At 40.9% G+C, this 22269-nt stretch overlaps 2 protein-coding genes across 5 annotated transcripts in view; one reads left to right on the forward strand and one right to left on the reverse strand.

Moving 5' to 3' along the window:
- LOC147999768 (uncharacterized) overlaps positions 1 to 20628 on the forward strand; it is a 173773-nt gene extending 153145 nt beyond the window's left edge. The window contains exon 3 of the mRNA XM_087593680.1: positions 19913 to 20628. Coding sequence (XP_087449806.1) covers positions 19913 to 19918 — 6 coding nt within the window. The 3' untranslated portion in view covers positions 19919 to 20628. The remainder of the gene's footprint in view (positions 1 to 19912) is intronic.
- Positions 1 to 22269, reverse strand: part of Mcc (MCC regulator of WNT signaling pathway) — a 472630-nt gene that overhangs the window by 432078 nt on the left and 18283 nt on the right. The window lies entirely within an intron of this gene.

Genomic DNA, 22269 nt, shown 5'->3' on the forward strand with positions numbered 1-22269 from the left:
GGAGGTGCCTCAAAAACTTGGACATTGAACTACCTGAGGACCCAGCTATACCTCTCTTGAGCATATACACAAAAGATGCCCCAACATAAAACAAAGACCCGTACTCCACTATGTTCATAGCAGCCTTATTTCTAATAGCCAGAAGCTAGAAAGAACCCAGATGCCCTTCAGCAGAGGAATGGATACAGCAAATGTGGTACATCTACACAATGGAATATTACTCAGCTATCAGAAACTTTATGACTTTGTGAAATTCATAGGCAAGTGGAGGGAACTGGAAAATATCATTCTGAGTGAGGTAACCCAATCACAGAAAAACACACATGGTATGCACTCATTGATAAGTGGATATTAGCCCAAATGCTCGAATTACCCTAGACTCAAGTAGGATGACCAAAATGTGAATGTGTCACTCCTTCTTTACCCCTTTGTACAAGAATACCCTTGGGAGAGAATAGGGAGGCAAAGTTTAGAACATAGGCACATATTCGGAGCCTGCCCCACATGTGGCCCATACATATACAGCCACCAAACTAGATAAGATGGATGAAGCAAAGAAGTGCAGGCCGACAGGAACCAGATGTAGATTTCTCCTGAGAGACACAGCCAGAATACAGCAAATACATAGGCAAATGCCATCATTAAACCACTGAACTGATAATGGGACCCCCGTTGAAGGAATCTTAGAAAGAACTGAAAGAGCTTGAAGGGGCTTGAGACCCGATATGAACAACAATGCCACCCAACCAGAGCTTCCAGGGACTAAGTCACTACCCAAAGACTGTACATGGACTGACCCTGGGCTCCAACCTCATAGGTAGCAATGAATAGCCTAGTAGGAGCACCAGTGGAAGGGGAAGCCCTTGGTCCTGCCAAGACTGAACCCCCAGGGAACGTGATTGTTGGGGGGAGGGCGGCAATGGGGGGAGGACGGGGATGGAAACGCCCATAGAGAAGGGGAATGGGAGTGCTTAGGGGGACGTTGCCCAGGAAACTGGGAAGGGGAATAACAATTGAAATGTAAAAAAGAAATACCCAATTTAATAAAGATGAAAAAAAGTAAAGAAGAAAAAAAAAAGCCTGAGAACTTGACCTGCAGCTGAACCCAAGTTACACCAAGTACCAGGAAGGACTCCTTGGATTGTCCTTGACCCATACCCCAGATTTACTCCCTAGCTACTTCCTAGAAACACTCAATCAAAGATTAGTCTGATTGTTTCAGATGTGCTTTCAGCCCATTTGTGACTGTATATGGTCTTGGTTTTGAGCGCCCACCTGTCGGCTTATAATTATTCTATTAGATACTTGCGGGAGTGGACACCCCTCACTTACTCCCATTTCCTATAATACCTTGTCCTGCTGAGGGTTTGAGGCTGCTCCACCTTCCCATCATGCTGTGTTAGGATTGGGCTGGAGGAGAGCCCAAGCCCGAGTTTGTAATAAAGAGACTCTAATTCGATTGCATTGAAAAAAAAGTATATTCCGATTATGGTCTTCCATTCCCATAGTACTTCCAATTCTTTCCAACCTCCCTTCCCATCCAGAGTCATGCCTTTTTTTTTATCTCTCCTTAGAAAATAGGTATCTAATAATAATTAAAAAATAAGATAGATCAAATAACAAACAGATCATAATATCACAGAACACACACACACACACACACACAGTCAAAGAAATAGCACAAGAAACACATATAGATACAAAGACACATACATTTACACACTCAAGAATCTGATATTCAAAGGACCTGTATGGTTTTTGAAATGACTCTGATTTAACTTTATGAGCAAGGAACCTCCAATGACGCCATTGGGTTCTACTGCTGATCATAATAAGGCTTATCCTTAAGAGTGGGTTGTTTCCCCAGTAAGACTCTCAGAGAAAATGATTTTTTTTATTTGCAAGTCGCTACCAATTGCAGACATCTTCTGTGTCCCCCTTTTTTGGTCCACTGAGTTTATCAGGGTTGCTTGACTGAGCCTGAGCTGGAATTGAATGCACATGAGTTGGAGGGTGGAGCGTGAGCTCCAGCACAGGTAGATACATCACTGATGCAAAGGATAAACCTTCTCCCAGCAATCATTAATTGGCAAGAGTTCTTCAGAAATGGTTCTGGACCCTTCCACTACCCATGGTTGCCCCACTTTACCCTCCATTGCTGAGATAAACACCATGACCAAGAACATCTTAGACTAGGAAGAGTTCATTTCAGCTTACAATGGACAGTCCTCCACAATGGGAAGCAGAGGCAGAAACTCAAGGTAAGAGATGGAAGCAGAAACCATGGAGGAACACTGTTTGCTGGCATTCTCCAAGCCTCACATTCAGATGAATAATAGTACTATGAAAGGAAGGAAGAAGCTCCCAGTTCCAATCTAGCTTGGATTCTCTACACTCTTCAACCAACGTAGTACTGTCAGCAGTCGAGTCTCACCATGTAGTTCTGGAAGGCCACCAGGAGTGATGGCAAAAGCCTGGGTGTTCTGGAGGCTACCTGGACTCCTAAACTCCCTGAACAACTCAAAGGGGGGCTATATCACATCCATCCCTGGAGTTTTTGTTTAGTAATCTATGACTTCTAGGAGGATTACCTATTCATGTGGGGTACTGAGGAAGAACATTTTGAGATAGGAGGCCAACTGCCCCATTCCTAGGCAGTCTCTGGAAGAGAGCTACTGAGTAATGGTCTCATTTACTTGGGAGGTAAGACCGGAGCATCACCTGGGCCTAGGATTTTGAGACAAACCTGTATAATACAGTAAGATTCCATTTCCAAATGATAACAGAGAGAAACAACTGTAGCTTTGCTCACATTCAGGAGTCAGATAGGCTGAATCTGGCTCTTATTAGAAGTAGGAAGAAGAGAGGCTGGAAAGAGGGAATAGGAGCAGGAAGGAAAATGAAAGCTATTGCAGGAACAATTGTATTAAGTGTAGGTTCACGGTCACTGTAAATAAAGCACAGAATACATATCTCACAGTAGAATTTTTCTGCCATGTGTCTAGTCTCAGATGCCAAATGTTTTAATTATGAGAAGCCTCTGAGCCCCTTTCAGGAGATAAGTGTCCAGGGGGTGGGCGGGTGCCACACTGTCAGTGGGGTTAGTTTTTTCTCCTATCCTTCTGGTGCACAACCTTTGAAGGGGAAACATATGGGGAAGAGCTATGAGTCTGGGAAGGATACATAAATTGCAAAAAGATCATGGTTGCAGACACAACTGGCTTCACATCAGAAAAGCCTTTCCAGGATAAACATTTTGTTTAAATATTAGGCTTAAGCAAAACCAGACTGCAAGAATTCGGGCAAAAGAGCAAAGAAAGGCAGTAATGTTCTCAAGTGAAAGGGTACTAGTAAATGCTTCCCCAGACACACAGGTCCTCCTGACACACAGACATCTGTGCCCTGGAGATCCCTGCAGTCTCCCACCCTTCATACTGGATGCTCTGCCTCTCTGGCTGGAATGCTTGCTTATAGACCTCGGTGATTATTGCTAAGCCTTAGCTTGTATTGATGGCAGGAATAAGCAGTCCATTTTATACATATGGATATTCCTCCTCACTATTTTCTTTTCTGGGATTAAAAAAATCTTTAAAATAGGTACTCTAAAGTCCTCAGCTTTTAATGAGAACGGAAAAGAAAGTACCTAAAAACAAGAGGTCTTCAATGTCTCCAGAGTAATTTCACAAACGAGGGAACATTTGCTTTTGGTCTTATCAATCTTGTGTTTGATATTTTTCCCTCAGTGAAAGTCTGTAATGTATATTCGGGTACATAAACTGAACACTGAGATGCCTTATATTGTGTTGGGGGGTATATGAATGTATGTGCATGTGTGTGCATGCATGTGCTGGCGTTTGTTTCTATGTATGCACATGTGGAGGCCCTTTGGATGTCTTCTTCTTCCACTCTCTGCCTTATTTTTGAGATAGGTTCTCTCCATGAACCTTGGGCTCAACAATTGAACTGGATTTCTGTCCAATGAACCCTAAAATTCTCCTGTCTTTCCCTCTTAGTGCTGGGACTATAGGTGCAAGCTCTCACAGCTAGCTTCCAATGTGGGTTCTGAGGATCCAAATTCCTCACACTTCTATAACAAGCACCTCTAGCCACTGACCTCCTGTTTCTCCAGCTCCAACAAATGACCCAAAATTAAATTTTAGATACATAAATTTAATAATTAAACAGGAGTTGAATTTATAGGACATATCTAGACAGGTAATTGTGATGCCTAAACAAGAATTTGGATAAACACCACTTAATGGATAATAAAATATGTTTACCCAGTAGTTTACCCTATTCTGGACAAGAGATTAGCTATGAAGGTAGTTCAATACCTGAGAAAGAATGTCCTAACAATGATATTTCTGTATTTTTGAAAAGCAGGAATGGGGCACGGAAGAAAGAACAATAATAAAATCAGATGAACAATAATAGAAAAAGTTCAACTGTATATTTGGAGGCTAAAAAGGGCCCTCCATATAGCCATTCATTCCTTTAACAATATAGATGAAGAATATTCTCTCAGCAGAAGCCAAGTACCCTTCCCAGGATGATTTTTGTCTGGTCTCCTCCAAAGACAACAGGATCCACAAGAAGTTGGCTTCCCAGAAATTCTTCCTTCTTTTTTTGGCAGGATGCAGCAGAACAAGATAAGGGTATTCAAATTGGAAGCAGCAGCAGGGCAGCTTCTGTGATAAGGCTGTGATGAGCTCTGGTTGCTAAGTCCAGGACAGTGTACATACAGCTTTCAGAGGTAAGGGGAACAAAACTGGGGCATGATTTTAGCTCTGTGGTTACTGTAGCCTCAGCTTAATCATGGCAGTGTCTTCAAACCACTGCAAAACCACAATTTTACAGCATATGGCCAGATTAGAAATCCTTTATTTTCCCCATCAAATTTATAGTCCTATATGGGATGAAAAAGTGTAAACAAAGACAAAACCCAAGATCTGGGTCTTATACAGGTAGAATGCATGTTTCCATGTAAAGTTTGACATTTTGTATTCTGAAAATTTACTTTCCATTCTACATCTGTATTGTGTACAGCTCACCAAATAGATTGTCAATTATTAGTAGGTCTTTAAAGTTTTTTTGTTTTGTTTTGTTTTTATTTTTTTCCAGGCCAGGCACAGTGCAGAATACCTCAATGCTAGCACTGGAGAGGCAAAAGGAAGAGGATGGGAAGTTCAAGGTGTACCTGGGCTACATAATGAGCCCCTGTGTCCCACAAGGAGATATAATATTGTGGACATTAGAGGGCCCTTTCCTGTGTGTACCCTCCCCAAAGTTGCTAAGAAAAAAATTTTTTTGGGTTATTTCCCAAAGTCAGAAAAATCCACAGTGGAAATTAAATGTGGAGTTGAGGTAAAATAACATTTAATGCTACCTTGTTGAAAGTTACTTACCTTGAGTTGATTTACGAATCACTGCCCAAAGTGCTGCCTTTAGCAAACCAGGAGACCACAGACAGACAGAGGTGCAGAGGATTCCTGGGAGATGGCAAAGACGAGCTAACTGCTGCCATGGGGTTAGATGCAGGCCTATTCCTGGGGGGACTCAACAGTTCTTTCTGGCAAATAGCCACCAATGACTGATATGCTGCCCACAAACCTTTCAGCATCATGAACAGAAATATAGGGGGAACCCAGGAGATAAAGCATTTTGGCAAAGATCATTTGCTCATCATGACCCTTATGAGACCCGAAGGTTTTGAAGCAGTTTCACAAATGTTTGCACAGCATATACTGTACTAAGAAATGCTGTGAAGGCAGTTCAGAATTTCCACTCAGTCCAGAGCGGATTCAGGATTCCTTTCCATGTACTTTTTAAAACCGACTCCTCCCAAGCTGCCTCCTTCCTGGTGTGCGTGCTCCATGTGCCCCAGAAAATGTTGTGTAGTTGCTGTAGCTGAGGATTTTTTTTTATTTTTTATTTTTACAAAATATATCAACAGAGGGCTTTTCAGATTTATCCTTGGGGTCCCTCTTCCTCATGAATCCTTCCTGCTCCTTTCATTTTCATTAATCTGTCTGTTTCCACGATTGTTTATTTTCCTTTCCTATTCATACGCCAGTGCATGCAAACACTGCTGGCTCCCCTTAAGTGGAATGCATAAGCAAAAATGAAAATTCCTATTCAATTGCAAAGATGTAAGCATACTGGATGGGGTGCTTTACCCTTTATTCGTTTGAGCCCACTAAGGTGAAGGTCATTGCATAGGAAGCCTGTACACTAACAGCTATTACCTGATGAAGACTATGTGCAGAGAGCTCAGAGGAGATGGGATTAGTTTAGTGCAGAGACTACTGGAAGGGGAATGGTCCCACATCATCATACTAGGAATTTGCACTTAACTGCTTTCTGTTAGCATTGTTCCATGCCTTTTATGTTTATGTAACTTTGAGAATTACAGTGAAAAGCAAGTAACAGTCTATATGTCATGTCAAATCCTGTTACTATTTATATGATTTTCGTTAGGTAATTTAGTGGAGACACTTTCAAATAGTGAAATACTCCCATATTTGCAAATAAACAAATACATATATGTGTGTATAGTCACGTTGTAGCAAATTTACAAAGGAAAAAGTTGAAAGAAAAGGGGGAAAACACCAAGAAAAATATTCAAAGGGTTGGGAAGATGGCTCATTCAATAAGAGTGCTTGCTCTGCCAGCATGAAGACCAGAATTGAAATTCCTGGCCCCCAGTAAAAAGCCAGACATAGCTATGTGTGCCTAGAACTAGCACCGGGACTCACACACACCCTTAGCTATTACCTATTATTTTTATTCATGTATAAATATAGGAAGGTGCCCACGGAAACCAGAAGAGGACATTGGATTCTCTAGAGCTTGTAGTTACAAGTAATTGGGAGCCACAGTTGGTTGCTATGAACTGAACACAGATCCTGTAGAAAAGCAATACGTGGTAATCAACTCTGAGCCCTCATCTCTCAAGCCCAATTTCTGCTATATTGAACTACCTACTTTATAGTGTTTTGTAACAGTGACCAAATTAATAAGAATGATATTTGCAGATAATCTATCACATTATACAATTGGAACTCCGATAGGGAACTGTCTTAGTTAGGGGTTTTATTACTGTGAAGAGACACTATGACCAAAACAACTCTTATATGGGATAACCGTTAATTTTAACTAGCTTACTGTTTCAGAGGTTCAGTCCATTAAAATCATTGCAGGAAGCATGGCATCGTGCAGGTAGACACAGAGTTGGAGAAGGAGCTAAGAGTTCTGTGTCTTGATCTGACTGCAGCCAGGGCAGACTGACATCCAGGCAGCTAGTAGGAGGGTCTCAAAGTCCACTCCACAATGACACACTTCCTCGAACAAGACTATACCTACTCCAGCAAGGACATACCTCCCTTTTTTTATGGTTTCTCCTATTTAAGGAAGGAAGTTTTTATTATATATTTCTTTACTTACATTTCAAAAGTTATTCTCCTTCCCAGTTTCCTGTCCATAAGACCCCCTTCCCTCCACCCCTCCCCATACGAGTATTCTCCTTATTGCTCTCCCCCATATCCCCCTGCACTGAGGGTCCAACCTTGGCATGACCAAGGGCTTCCCCTTCCACTGGTGCCCCAACAAGGCTATTCTCTGCTACATATGCAGTTGGAGCCCTGGGTCAGTCCATATATAGTCTTTCGGTAGTGGTTTAATCCCTGGAAGCTCTGGTTGGTTGGCATTGTTGTTCTTATGGGGTTGCAAGCTCCTTCAACTCTTTTACTACTTCCTCTGATTCCTCTCCCCTGAAGGGGGTCCTGTTCTCAGTTCAGTGGTTTGCTGCTAGCATTGGCCTCTGTATTGGACATGCTCTGGATGTGTCTCTCAGGAGAGATCTATATCCAGTCCCTTTCCTCATGCATTTTTTTAGCTTCATCAATCTTATCTAGTTTTGGTGGCTGTATATATATGGCCCACATGTGTGCCAGGCTTGAATGGCCATTCCTTGAGTCACTTCTCTAAACTTTGTTTCCATATCCCCTCCTATGAATATTTCTCCCCCCTTTTAAGAAGGAGTGGAAGCATCTGCATTTTGGTCATCCTTCTTCTTGAGCTTCCTGTGGTCTGTAGATTGCATCTTGGGTAATTTGAGCTTTTTCAGACCACACATCCTAATAGTGCCACTCTCTGGGACAAGCATATTCAAATATATGAGTCTATGGGGGCCGAAACTATTCAAACCACTACAGGGAACATGCCAGTTTTCCATTAATTCTCTAAGTCCATATTTGTGGTTTCATTATAAACACACAGTCAGGTGTAGGTTTTAGGTGATGTCTTCATTGTCAACTGCAGCTTTATGTGTCCTTTATTTGGGACACAACAATAAAATTGGGATTGCATATAACTGCCGTTAATTTGACTTAGTAATCTGCCGAATGCTAACATTCTCAATGTTAGCACAATGTCGGCTGATAAAATATACCCCAAGCAGTACTGTAAATAACTGGCTGAACATGGCTCCTTGCTGATGACTGTTAATGGCAGGGAGCCACTTGGCAGAGAAAGTACAGGAAGCTTTATTGAATCTCCCAGCTTGAAAGCACATCGAGTGAGCACCCAATTAAACTTTTTCTTTAGACAGACATACAACTGAGACTCTTTGAGGTATAAAACTCCTCCAAGACCTAACTCACATAAAATACCAGCTATTCCCAGCTCTTAAGAAGGTACACACACACACACACACACACACACACACACACACACACACACACACTCATTCACTCACTCATGTGAACACATAGGTATGCACATTAACTTCTGCCCCTAAACACTGTTGTAAAATGGCTATTTTGAACAAGCGAAGATTATTTAAGACTTTCATTTTATTTTTCATTGAGGTTCATGTAACTGAACCTCAAATGGACTGTCAACCCAGGCTTTCATCAATGTGGCTTCACAGCAGTGAGCACATAGCACTGCCGCAGACTCTTTGACCTTGCTCAGCAAAGGCATTCCTTCTGGCTTTGAACCTCCTGTGGAAGGCATTTAAAGTCTCAGCAAAGGCATCAGGCCTGCCTTAAGAGGTTTTCCATCCTTTCATGTGTCTCCTTAGGTCAGATGGATGGGATGTCAGGAGAAAGTCCCAGGGAAGATCCCTGTGAAGAGGTCCAGTAGCTAAGGGGGCAAAGGTTTTAGGCTTCAGACTATTTCTGGTTGGTTATTTAAATAATTGCTAATAATATAACTTAAAAATTATTAAGCTACCAAGTGTATATTAAAGAATTTTTAAGTACCTCTAAATCACCCACATTCCACTGAAGGCATTTATTTTTTGAAACCTACTTAAATAAGGGTTTAACCTCCCCTTCATTTTCTAGTGGAAAATAGAGGTTATTAGGATACAGGGGGAGTGGACCTGTATAAAAATAGTTCTTTGGGGGTGATTCCAATCTTCCTTTTTCTCAGTCTACTGCACTAGCAAACACCAAATGTGAATCAACAGCTGCAGTCCAGTCCGCTGGGCAGATAACACAACACAAATCAGCAACAGCAGTTTAATCCAGGGGAACATGCAAGGCTCCCCAATTGGCTCGAGTCTGCAGAAGTGACAAGAAGCTGTAGGAACCTCATGAGAAGTTTTCTGGTGAGTTCTTCTCTATGAAGTCACCACAAGTGAAGCTCAGCAACACAATGTAAGATAAACTAACCATACATGTGTGTCATCCGCAAAGACTAGTGAGTGGAGCAAGGTGAACCAGTGCCTGAGCTCCCACTGTCTGTGGAGTCATATTTATATTCATTCTAAACAACATGTGTCCTTTCACATATGTGCTATAGCAAAACATCACTTCACCCATGTCTGCTTCTGCAAAACATTCTTTCATGTGTCTGTTTTGGTAAAAACATTCTTTCATCTTTCTTCCCCAGCAAAATATCATTATAACCTAACCAAGTCTCCAAAGAAACTAGAAATTTCAACTTTATTACTACTCCTTACTAAAATTATATTGCAGGGGCTGGAGAGATGGCTCAGTGGTGAAGAACACTGCTGTTCTTGCAGAGGACCCAGGTTTGGTTTCCAGCATCCATATTGTTGCTCATAGCAATCTATAATGCCAGTTGTAGAGTATCTGATGCCCTCTTCTGTCTTTCAGGGGTACTGCATACTTGTAGTACACACAACATTCAGGCAAAGCAGTAATACATAGAAAACTAAAATGTAAACCTTAACAAGAAAAACCCCAACCCACTTTTAAAAAGCAAATTGCTTTCCTTGTTTTTGCGTTCATGCAAATTATATAATCTGTTGCAAAAGCAAGGCTCTAAGGCAAAGAGGCAGTTTCCTCAGTGAGTTTTCTCTTTCAGCAAATGACATCCATAACAAATTTCTAGGTGAGACTGCTTTAACTAATGATTTTAAAGGTTTTTACTATGTGTGCCTACTTCAAAACTGATAAAAATTACATAAGAAGTGCATGGAAATTTCAAAGATGTTCCTGTATCATCTGGAAGTTGGAGTATTTAATATTTGCTTTAGAAGACAATTTTAAAAGTTTTACTACCTATAAAATGACTTGAGAATTAAAATACACTCATATATGCACTATATACATTCATAAGAACATATGAATGTATATGAATTCATATACATGTACTTATATCAATGAACACACATTATGTTTTGGGAGTTATTTAAATATTTTGTCTTTTTTTTGTTATATATTAGAACACATTCGTCAGAGAAAGGAAAGAATACATACATACCTGGCCTGACCTTGAATTCAGTATCTTCCTGTTTTAAGTCCCCCAGGGCTGGGTTTGTAGCTAGATCATGTCACCACACTTGAGTAATAGGTTTGCCCTTGGTGACTCTAAGTGTTAGCTTCTGAGTGAGTCTGGGGATATACATAGTTAGGACTCCACTTGTCCATAGAAAGAATAGATCCTTTAGTAATATCAAGGTACCAGTGATGGGATGCGGTATGACAGAATGTGAATCTCAAATACAAAAATCATGCAACTTCTGAATGAGGCATTTGAATAACTGTGTAAGGGCAGAGTAATCTGGGCTGTCTTCTCATATGAGATAGTAAAATAGAAACATAGGACTACTGATGTACTGAGTCAACTACTAGGAATTAGACATGAGGACTTGAGGGGTTACACATGGAGAAAGGACATAGGGCTCTGATTAGCAGGGTTATATATAACTCCATGGTTATCTGCCAGTAAGGGCAAAAGTCAAAGCCATCTGCCCTGTTTAATAAGACCTCAGTTCCAAGGGTCTCCTAATGACCACAGGAATCTTCAAATTACCTAGATGAAAGGCTTGGAAGATAAAAGACTTTTCACGTAACAAAGTGCCACTGGTTGTGTGTCAGAGTTATTGATTGATAGTCCCTCATCCTGAGATCAGATGTCCAGTTCAAGCTTGCCCTATATTAGCATCTCTCAGACAGCTTTCTTAAGAGGATGTGGGCAAAAGGAGAGAGCCAAGGAGGATGAGGGCTGGAGCTGCATAGCAGAGGAAACACAGAAGGAGGCAGGGTCTCTCTCTGTTTCTCTGTCATTCTATCTCTCTGTCTCTGTGTTTGTGTCTCTCTCTGTGCATACATTGTGTATGCATGTGTGCATGTGTGCCTGTGTGTGTACATGAATTATATGAATAAAGACTCAGGAAAATACATCTTTTGAAAATGAATTCTGTGTTGACTGGCTTTAATTTGACCTAAAAATACTGTTTTACTTATACTGATGGGGCCACGGAAATCCTAATTTGAGGGACCCACATAGCAGAAGCACCTAGCAATCATATGCTACCTGCAAAACTTAACATTGCTGAAATATTATTCTACATTAAGCCACCCTAATGTGGTCAAAGAGTCCAAAACCAGGCAAACACTTCAAAGGAAAATAGACAGTTCAGATATTCCATGACAAGAAAGACTCCTAGAATTAACATGGAACACACACAAACACATGGACTCATACATGCACATACACAAACACACACTTACAGGGAGGTGGGGAAGGAGAGACAGCCACAGAGACAGAAATAGGGAGGGAGGAGAGAGACAGAGAGACACACGCAGAAAGGTATATAAGTTAGGACAAGGAATGGAGTTATACTTTTCTGCTTTGTTCCCACAATATACAAGAATGCAGAAGTATCTGAGGCAACAGGCTAAACAGCAGCTTAGAAGAGTTCTACATACACAAAGCACTTATATCAGAAACAAGGTTTTGTTTAAGGATGCAAAACTCCCTAAATGTTTGTAACTTGTTTTTAGTTTTTTCTTACTGTCAGAGTGGTTTTAGGAAAAAATATTACAAGAAAGGATCCTCTTGCCATTGGAAATGCCTACTTCTATAGAAGTAGGTCAAACCTGATGCTCTAGCCTATACTCTGAGGTACTTTTTCAGTGTGGATCTCTCCAAGAAAGAAGTCACAGGACATTTCTCTTTGACCAGGACTATTTACTTTTTTATTAACTAATATTTGAATGCTATCCCTTTCTCTGTGACTTCTCTTGTCAGTATTGTCTCCTTTCCTCCCAATCACTCTGAACACACACTCAAGCCTGGCCAATCAGAGAACTAAAATCCAGATGATGCTTCTCCCCATTAGCAGCAATAGGAAGACTGTGAGCCTACAGGGTACTCAGCATCCCCGACAGCTGGCACTGCATCAACAGAGCTGCACAGGAGCAGGCCATACAGAAACCCAGCTTCTATGCAGCCTGTTGAATCCCAACGAAACTCCTGAGACAATGCAGCTTGCTGCCTTAAATTTGGATGCTGCTAAAAGTTGGTCTATAGACACACAGAGCAGTTTCAACAGCCAGGAAAGCTCCTGGGTTAGACCTGGCTCTCACAGCAGAACTGCAAGATCAGACACTGCAAACTAATAATACCATCCCAGTGACATCAAAGCACCTCTCTCTCTCTCTCTCTCTCTCTCTCTCTCTCTCTCTCTCTCTCTCTCTCTCTCTCCCTCCCTCCCTCCCTCCCTCTCTCTCCCCCTCTCTCCCCCTCTCTCCCCCTCTCTCCCCTTCTTTTAGAGGCTGGCCAGAGCCTAAGTGTGCTTTTTCTAGTACTTATTACTCTCTAACCCCCTTCTTTGGCTTGTGTGGACCTCAATGCCAGTAACTCAAATGGGATGACTTTTTCTTTCCTCCATTTTCCTCTCCAAGCAGCTGAGATTGGCAGTTGGCCTTCCTTGGTCTCTCTCTCTCTCTTTCTCTTTCTCTCTCTCTCTCTCTCTCTCTCTCTCTCTCTCTCTCTCTCTCTCTCTCTTCCTTTCTTTTAAACTGTGATGAAATTGTCCTTGAGCTTCCACTTGAGTCTGTCCTTATAATTATTTTATTAATTAGACTAAGAACCCTGATTTCCTCTGCATCATCTGGCAAACATGTACGGACCTCAAAAATTCAGTAATGAACTTAATTATTTATCAATTACCTTAATTAATTACCTGAAGTGTAAGTCCATCATTCAATGTTGACTTAACATCTCTATATATACAAGGATGGTGTCAGGCGCTGTGAAAAATACCAAGAGGCTATTGTCACATTCATGAATCTTACACTCTAGTGGAGGGGAAAAGCTAAGTAAATATTGAGACTCTACAATTTAGTTTACGTTAACTTGTTACTTGAAAAACGTACTGTGAATATCCACAGTATCAGAAGATAGACTATGTATGAAGAGGTAAAAAATGTTGACTTGATAATCTTTGTACTTCATACACTCTGAATGATGAAGGCAACTCTCTATCCAATTTTAATAACTAGAAACAAAGCTTGGAGTAGTTTTAGGGTCTCCTCTATCTCATAACCTACATTCAGGGGCTGATTAAAACAAATTCTAGCTAGCAGCTCAATGCTTTTAAAAAACGCTTTGCTTATCTAGGTTATTGAACAAAAACTACTTTAGAGAGAAAGTATGGATTCATGAAGGTTTGTTCTAACTAACTAAACTAACTAAAATAGTATGCCTTTCTATAAGAATATGCTACCACTAAAACACTGTGCTGGTATTGATAACTCATCAAATCAAGGTATTTCTATCTTGAAAACATGATATAAAAAGTCCAAGAATAAGATTAGAGAGTCTTACATGAGTTTGATTAAAGACACATGGTGATTCTGTAACAGGACAACTGAATTCTGTTATCGTAGTATTTTGGATTCCGTTTTTTCAAAGAGTGCATGTATTTCTAAATGTAAGTAACAAAATATCTTCTAAATTGAATTTAAAACCAATCTGTTCATAAAAGTTTTCAAACAGTTGAAGTGGCCATTACACAATAAAACATGCTTCAGTTGATTAACAGAAAGCTTCCTTATGGCACTGAGTGTATAAATCTGTTCTGAGTACCGGGAAAAAGGGAAGTACAAGAGACAATGAGGCATGCTGGTGCAGGGGTGTAGAAGGAGCAAGCTTTAGGAAAATGGCCAAAGAGGAAGAAAAAATGAGAAAATGCTCGTTGAGTAGGCAGATGGAGAGAAGGGCACTTCTAGAGGGGATGCAGATGCTGAGCTTGGTGCTTGGAGCAGCCTGGTAGCACTGAAAGCTGGAGTGTGAGAGGAATGTGTGGAGAGATAGTACAGTTGCTGTGCAACAGGCAAAGACCTTAAATTAAATGCCCCAAGAAGGAGTTTGAACTTCTCTGAAAAGAACAGGCAAAGGCTACAGGATTGTAAAGGAGGTCTGTTCTGTTTCATATTATAGAAAATCAACTTCAGTGTCAGTGGATTGGCCTGAAAGAGTCAACCCAGAGGGTTAGAATAATACCACAGTAGTTCTGGTTAGAGAGATACAGTTTAAAAAATCTTAAGTAGGGATGAGCCCCATTATTTTCATCTCTTGCCTAGAATACATATAAAACTGCCAACAAGTTCTTTATAAGAGTAGGTGGCCCACCGGCAATATTCTCAGAGCAAATTTCATCTATTTATGACTATGAAACAAATTCAGGTTAAGGTATCTGTCTTTTTGCTTCTCCCACCAGTAAGAGTCATCAATAATCAATGGCATGATTTTGGTAATGGCTCATTTGCATATTTAAGCTGATATTTTGAACTGACAATGAGAAACTGACAATTAACTGTTCTCCAAGGAAATGCCCTTCCCCCTCCATAGGGTTTCCTCTTTGGGACTAAGATTTGAAGAAATTTTTGATTTACTAAGCAACAAAGACTATCTCCAGCTGAAATCCCAATATAACTTCATTTAGAATGCAAATGCCTGCACCAAGATTGTAAATGCCACATCTGCCAATGCCAAGATGCCAATTAGAACATGGAATCATCCTCACTATAGAGGGCTAGTAATTAAAACGTAATAGTCTTTAGAAGAAATCACATTCTCTTGTGTTAGATGGATTGTATATGTGATAGAAAAGGTTCTCAAAAAGATATTAAGTCCTGTTGCAAAGAATACATAAAAAACGGAGTGACTCAACTTTAGCTTCTATAAGCACACACAGTCATTAGACTCCACTAGCAACCTGGAGGTGTATCTTAGTGCTAAGTGCTCAGTACTCTCAAACCCTAGGTTTTGTCTTTAAGAGCATGATGTTTATAAAGTGAAAAAAAATCAGGGAGAGGACAAGTGAGATAAGTCAGAGGGAAACCAAGAGGATGCAGTGGTTTGAATATGTTTGGCACAGGGAGTGGTACTATTAGGAGGTGTGGCCTTGTTGAAGTAGGTGTAGCCTTGTTGGAGGAAGTGCGTCACTGGTCACTGTGGGGGTGGGCAAAGAGACCCTCCTCCTAACCACATGGGAGTCAGTCTTCTGTTTGCCTTCGGAACAAGATGTTGAACTCTTAGTTCTTCTATCATGCCTGCCTGGGTGCTGCCGTGCTGCTGCCTTGGTGATAGTGGACCTCTGAACCTGTAAGCCATCTCCAATTAAATATTGTCCTTATAAGAGTTGCCTTGGTCATGGTGTCTGTTCACACCAGTAAAACCCTAACTAAGATAGAAGAGGAAGGCCCACATGGCAGAAGGAGAGAAATGACTACCACAAGTTGTTATCTGATCTCTCATACAAGTAGCATGACACTTCTAATAACCAACCACTTTTTTCCTGGATATAGGACCCAACCCTAACATACTTAAAGTAGCCAAGAACCTGGAAACTAGAGGGGTCATAGGCTCTAGGGGAAAACTTGCGACAATTATTCTGCTAAGGGAACATGGCAATAAAATGACTCCTACTGACATTGTTATAGCCATAGCTGAGTGTATCACTCAGACCTCATTAGTGAAGTTTCTAATTGTGTTAGATGGGAATTAACACAGAAACCTACTGCTGTAAAATGTGCAGAGTGTGAGAGACTTAGGAGCACTCATTTGAAAGCAGTATATGTTTATCAAACTTTCCTATCAAGACTCAGGGATAGATGAGGAAGAGGAGGCAGAAGGGTTATAAGAACCCAGATGTGGTGGATGATGTCAGAGAAACAGTATTTTCCAAACAGGGTTGATACTCACAGAATATCACAGAGATCTCACAGAGACTCTGACAGCACACACAAGATCTGCACAGGTTTGAAACAGACAAAATTAGGACAAGAGAGCAGCTTTGTTGAGCAATGATTCACACATTAAAAAAAATTCATCCTAGTTTAATGAGACGAATATTTTTCAGTATATTCACACAGTTGAATTTGTAAACCAACTTGTTTAGTGAGTGAACTTAAAAACACTATTTTCCTATCCATGAGCATCGGATGCCTTCCCAAAAATCCAATCATTTATAATGTACTAGAGGATTGACATGCTCTATATGTCACTGGGGGAAACAAGTGATACTCCTTGGTGACAGGATCATGAATAATTGGGATTTTGTTTTTGTACATTTGTGTATTTTTCAAAAAATTGACAGGAATACCTTCTATATAAGAGAGGAAGTCATTTTAAAGGAAAAGATCCTTGTATCAAATACATGCACACTTGATATATTTTATAAAGATAAAAGATGTTTGAAAATAAAAATGCCCAGACAATTTTTCAATATATAAGAACACATATACCACTGATTATACTTGATCATTTCTCCATTGGAATTGGCTGAGTGTGCTATACCATCATAAACTATGGCAGGTATGGGTTTTAACAAAACACAGAGCTTATTGCCCTCGCAGAAGCCAGTGTAGAATAATAGCAACAATCAAATTTGTAAATAACCTTGAAATTTACAGGGTGAAAAGAATGTTTTAGAAAACAAAGTTTGTTACTATTATAGAGAATATCAGTGTGATAGAGTGAACCCATTTTGATATAAGGAAATAAACTTTCTTCTTTAAAGATCAACTTTGGGGGTGTGCTTTGCAATTTTGTAACTTAATAACGAAAAGATAAATAACAAAATTTTTAAATGGAACAGACACTTCTCCAAAGAACACACACAAATAGCCAATAATGACACAGTAAGATGTTCAATATCATTAGCCATTAGGAAAATGCTAAACAAAGCTATCATGGGGTACCTCTATATGCATAGCAGGGTGACCATAAATAATTAGTGCCATGAAGATACACAGAAGGTAGAACTGCTTGTAGGGATGTGAAATGGGGCAAGTGCTCTGAAGAGCTAGCTAAGACTTCTCCAAAAACTTAAACCTAGAATTTCCATTATACTCAGGAACTCTACTTCGAGGAATATACTTAGGAATAAAAGTAAATATGCATGCACAAGAACGTGTACATGAATGTTCATGACAGCATCACTTACGTCATCAAAAGACAGAAACAGTAGTCACATGTCCCTCATTTGATGAACAAACAGCATATGTTGTATCATTGCAATGAAATATGACTGCCATAAGAAGTAACAAAGCATTGATACATACTAAAACAGGCAGAAACTTGAAAGCGTTAGCTAACTGGAAAACGAACACCACAATCACAAAAGAGCGTATATAATTCCATTTATATGGAATATCCAGAAGAGAGACAAACAATTGATTAGTGGTTGCTATGGTTTGGAGCAATGAGAATGATGGGGAAATGAGATCCAAAGACTATAGGTTTTGGGTTGTCCAGTTTTCAGTGCACCAAAGTTGAGCTGAGATTTAGGGGGAAGGTTATGTATTAGGCTTTAGATATTTGTCAGATATGCTCAAAATGGGCAGCTTCATTCCTGAAGTGTTCATGATGCAAGCACAAGGAACTGAGTTGGGGTCACTAGCACCCACATAAATAGCTGGTCTCTGACATGCACTCATATTATCAATTTCAGGTTTGAAGAAGTGGAGATGTTAGGATCTCTCGATCTCACCATCCTGCCAGTAAATCACTGAGCTTCATGGTCAGTAAAAGACCCTGTCTCAAAAAAAGAGAAGGGACTAGAGAAAAGACTCAACAGTTAAGAGAACATACCCATTTTCCAGAGGACTAGAAGTCAATTCCCACCAGCCATGACAGAGAGGACTGGAGGTCATTTTCCAACACTCAAGATAGGTGGCTCACAATTATGTAACTTCAACTTCAGTAGGGATGTAACACTTCCAGCTTCTGCAGGAACTCATGTGAACTCATGTGCACATACTTGTAGATTATTGTCTTTATGCAGGTGAAGACAGGCACAAGATAAGTCAAGGCCTGTGATTGGGCAGTGAAAAAAGTAAGGCAGGACAGTTTTTGTAAGGTGGGAGAAAGGAGAAAAAAAAGACCCAAGAGAAGGATGACCCAGATCCATATGGCCTTAAATGGCCACAGGTAGTTATGAATATTTCTTAAGGGATGGACTTATATAGGACAATTTGTCTTATCTAGGTGGGCAGTTTATATCATTATCAATTGGTTGTGAGTTTATTGTATAGACATTTTGTGGAATGATAATTAATTTAAGGTATAAATCTGATTGCTAAATTATAAGCTTATTGGGCTTTGCTTTTAACAGGCTACTGGAAGTTGTGATGATAACCACAGGGGGCAGATGCTGGGAATGTGAGCAGAGTCCAAAGAAAGCTGTGAGATAGGTGGACTCTGTATGGAACTGGTGTGGTGGCGGCCCGTCTTGGATAGAGTTGCAAGGGGGTGGCTGCTGCCAGGCTCAGATGGTAGTCAGAAGCAGCATAGGATGGAGATTGGGAGCTTATTGGTTGAGATGCTTTGCTGATTGAAAATACCCTGCAGATGCCATGTGGCCCACTAGTACTGGCAATAGCACGGGATGGTAGAGATTCTTTTTTTAATGTTTATTACTACACATACTCATACACAGATACATATACATAAATAAAAATCACAAGTTAAAAAGCTTTAAAAATAAATAAACCTGATGTCAACCTCTGGTTACCATATACATGAAGGTTTCCATATATGTGAAAGCACACATATGCACACACTGACATGAACACCTACATTTGCACAACACATACACACACAGAGAGAAAGAGAGAGAGAGAGAGAGAAAGAAGAAGAAGAAGAAGAAGAAGAAGAAGAAGAAGAAGAAGAAGAAGAAGAAGCAGAAGCAGAAGCAGCAGAAGCAGAAGAAGCAGCAGCTTCTTTTTGCTTTTTATTGAAGAGAAAAGACAAAACCTAACCCCTACTACTTCCTATGATATGACACATGGGGTCCAGAATTCACTACTGTGAAACAGGGCGATAAGTCATTATAATACTAAGGAAGTGTACTAGAAGAGCCTGCCTCAAAATCACTGCACAACCCCAATCCTGTCCTGTCCAGGATAAGATGCTTGACGATAATTTCGTGGACCATCTCAGCTACTGATTGGGGATGGTTCTGCATCCCTTTGGCAGTTTAGAGGTTCCTTACTAGAATCGCCAATCCCAAGAATCTTCAGTTAGCCAGCATCTTTCCTGGTGGGGAAGACTATGCCAGGAGAACATTGATAGCAGGAAGTCCCATCTTTTAACTCTGACATTCACCCTGACTGCTTCTCTCTTTTCATTTTCTTTCCTCCAGACATAAGGCTGCCAGCCTGCCCCAGTTTAGGATAAGGACTATGTAGAGGACTAGAGCCAATATCGTCAAGTGAAGATTATTCTGGAGGAGGGGAGCTTACATGGACTGATCACTACTTTCCGATCCAAGACCTACTGCTTGTTCTTAGTGAAGGAACTCAGATTTTGTTTATGGATCACTGTACCTAGGTGAATTACAATTTCCCTCACATGCTGTTGCAAAGAGAGGTGGCAAAAGGGTTGTAATTTGAAAAATAACGTATGGGTAAGTCTTGTTGCAATAATATAGACACTGCTCTTTTATATCTTCCTCTAGAACTTGGGGGTGAAGCTGGAGCTAGGTCAATTATCTTTGTGTTGTGAGATAATTATGGGTACTTTCTATGAAGAATCGTGCTGGGGAAAGGAAGAAGGAAGCTGGGCACTGATGGCCCTGTGGCATTGATAAGGTTTCAGTGTAGAAACTCCAACTCTCGTGTTTAATGAAGGAAGTTTTCAATTTTCAAAACAAAGTCCTCAGACTTTGTTTAGAGAATTCATTATTGTCTAGGATAAATAGATCCATTATCAAAACTAAAATTAGTATTTAAGCAGTTAAGTCTAGATCACATACAGCAGCATATTAATGGGCCAAATTAGGAAGGGTAAGATAAGAACGTTGTTAATTTCCTGTATGCATTCTTGCTTGTGTGAAATTAAATTCCTTTTGCACTCCAACTTGAATGTAGACTGCTTTTATTATTATTACAGTGAGAAAATGTCCTTTCACATAGGCAAACTATAGACTACACCCAAAACCACAACTATAATAGCCCTAAAGCACAGACTATAATAAAATTAAAAAAAATCACAACATTGAATTCAAGCTACAAATGAAAAAAATAAATAAAAAAAATAAAAAACAGCTGAAGGGACCTGGTCAAACAGCTCCCTGCACACATATCCCATGGGAGGGAGAGCTAGAACTTCAGAGGGGCAGACACGCCTGGGAAGCCAGAGGAGACTACTCTCTGCCCACATTTCCTCTGATTCTAGAGGAAAACTCCTAGTGCCATCTGGGCCCCCTGTGCACAGGGTCCCGAGCAAAGGCTGGGCAGGACCTTCTGGTTGCTGCCCTCACAGAGAGCTGAAACCCGGCTCTGAGAAGAGACTCCAGGCTCAAGACCAGAGGTAAGATCAATTTTTCTGCTCCAAGTGACCTGCCTGGTGGACTCAGGACGCACAAAGGCAAAATTCCTCTGGGACTGGGCACTTCCAGTTTCTAGCTGGGGCCAAAACCTCGCTGAGCCCGGCCCACAATTCCCTGCTACCAAACCCCATGGGAAAGAGAGCTCACCACCCAGACAGGTGGGCACTCCTGAGACTGCAGGGCAGGAGAGACCACCAGTTCTGCCGACCCCTGCCCACCTCCCTGGCCCAAGAGGAAACTGTACAGGGCCTCTGAGAACAGGAAGATAGGGGCACTCAACGCAGTGGTCAAGACACCACCCGGATCTGAAGGGACCCAGTCAAAAAGCTCCCTGCACCCAAATCCGGTGGGAGGGAGATCTTGACCATCAGAGGGACAGACATGCCTGGAAAGCCAGAGGAGACTGTTCTCTGCCCGCATTTCTGATTCTAGAGGAAAACGCCTAGTGCTATCTGGGCCCCCTATACACAGGGTCTTGAGCAAAAGCAGGGTAGACCCTTCTGGTTCCTGCCCTCACCGAGAGCTGACACCTGGCTCTGAGAAGCGACTTGAGGCCTGAGACCTCTGGTAGGGCCAACTTTACTGCTCCAAGTGAAATGCATGGTGGACTCAGAACACACACCCACAGGAACACTTGAAGACCAGTAGACAGGAACGACTACATGCCTGAGAGCAGAACACTTTGTTCCCATAAAGGGGTGAAAGAGAATAGGAAAACAGGTCTACAGCACTCCTGACACACAGGCCTATTGGACAGTCTAACCACTGTCAGAAATAGCAGAACAAAGTAACACCAGAGACAATCAGATGGCCAGAGGCAAGCGCAGGAACCCAAGCAACAGAAACCAAGACTACATGGCATCATCGGAGACCTATTCTCCGGCCAAAGCAAACAATGAATATCCAAACACACCAGAAAAGCAAGATCTAGATTTAAAATCACATTTGATCATGATGATGGAGGACTTTAAGAAAGACATAAAGAACTCCCTTAGAGAAATGCAGGAAAACACAAATAAATAAGCAGAAGCCTATAGAGAAAAAAATTCAAAAGTCTCTGAAAGAAATACAGGAAAACACAATCAAACAGGTGAAGGAATTAAAAATGGAAATAGAAGCAATAAAGAAAGCACAAAGGGAGACAACCCTGGATATAGAAAACCAAAGGA

This window comes from Rattus norvegicus, chromosome 18 (assembly GCF_021556685.1).
Source record: "Rattus norvegicus strain SHRSP/BbbUtx chromosome 18, alternate assembly SHRSP_T2T, whole genome shotgun sequence".
Lineage (NCBI taxonomy): Eukaryota > Metazoa > Chordata > Mammalia > Rodentia > Muridae > Rattus > Rattus norvegicus.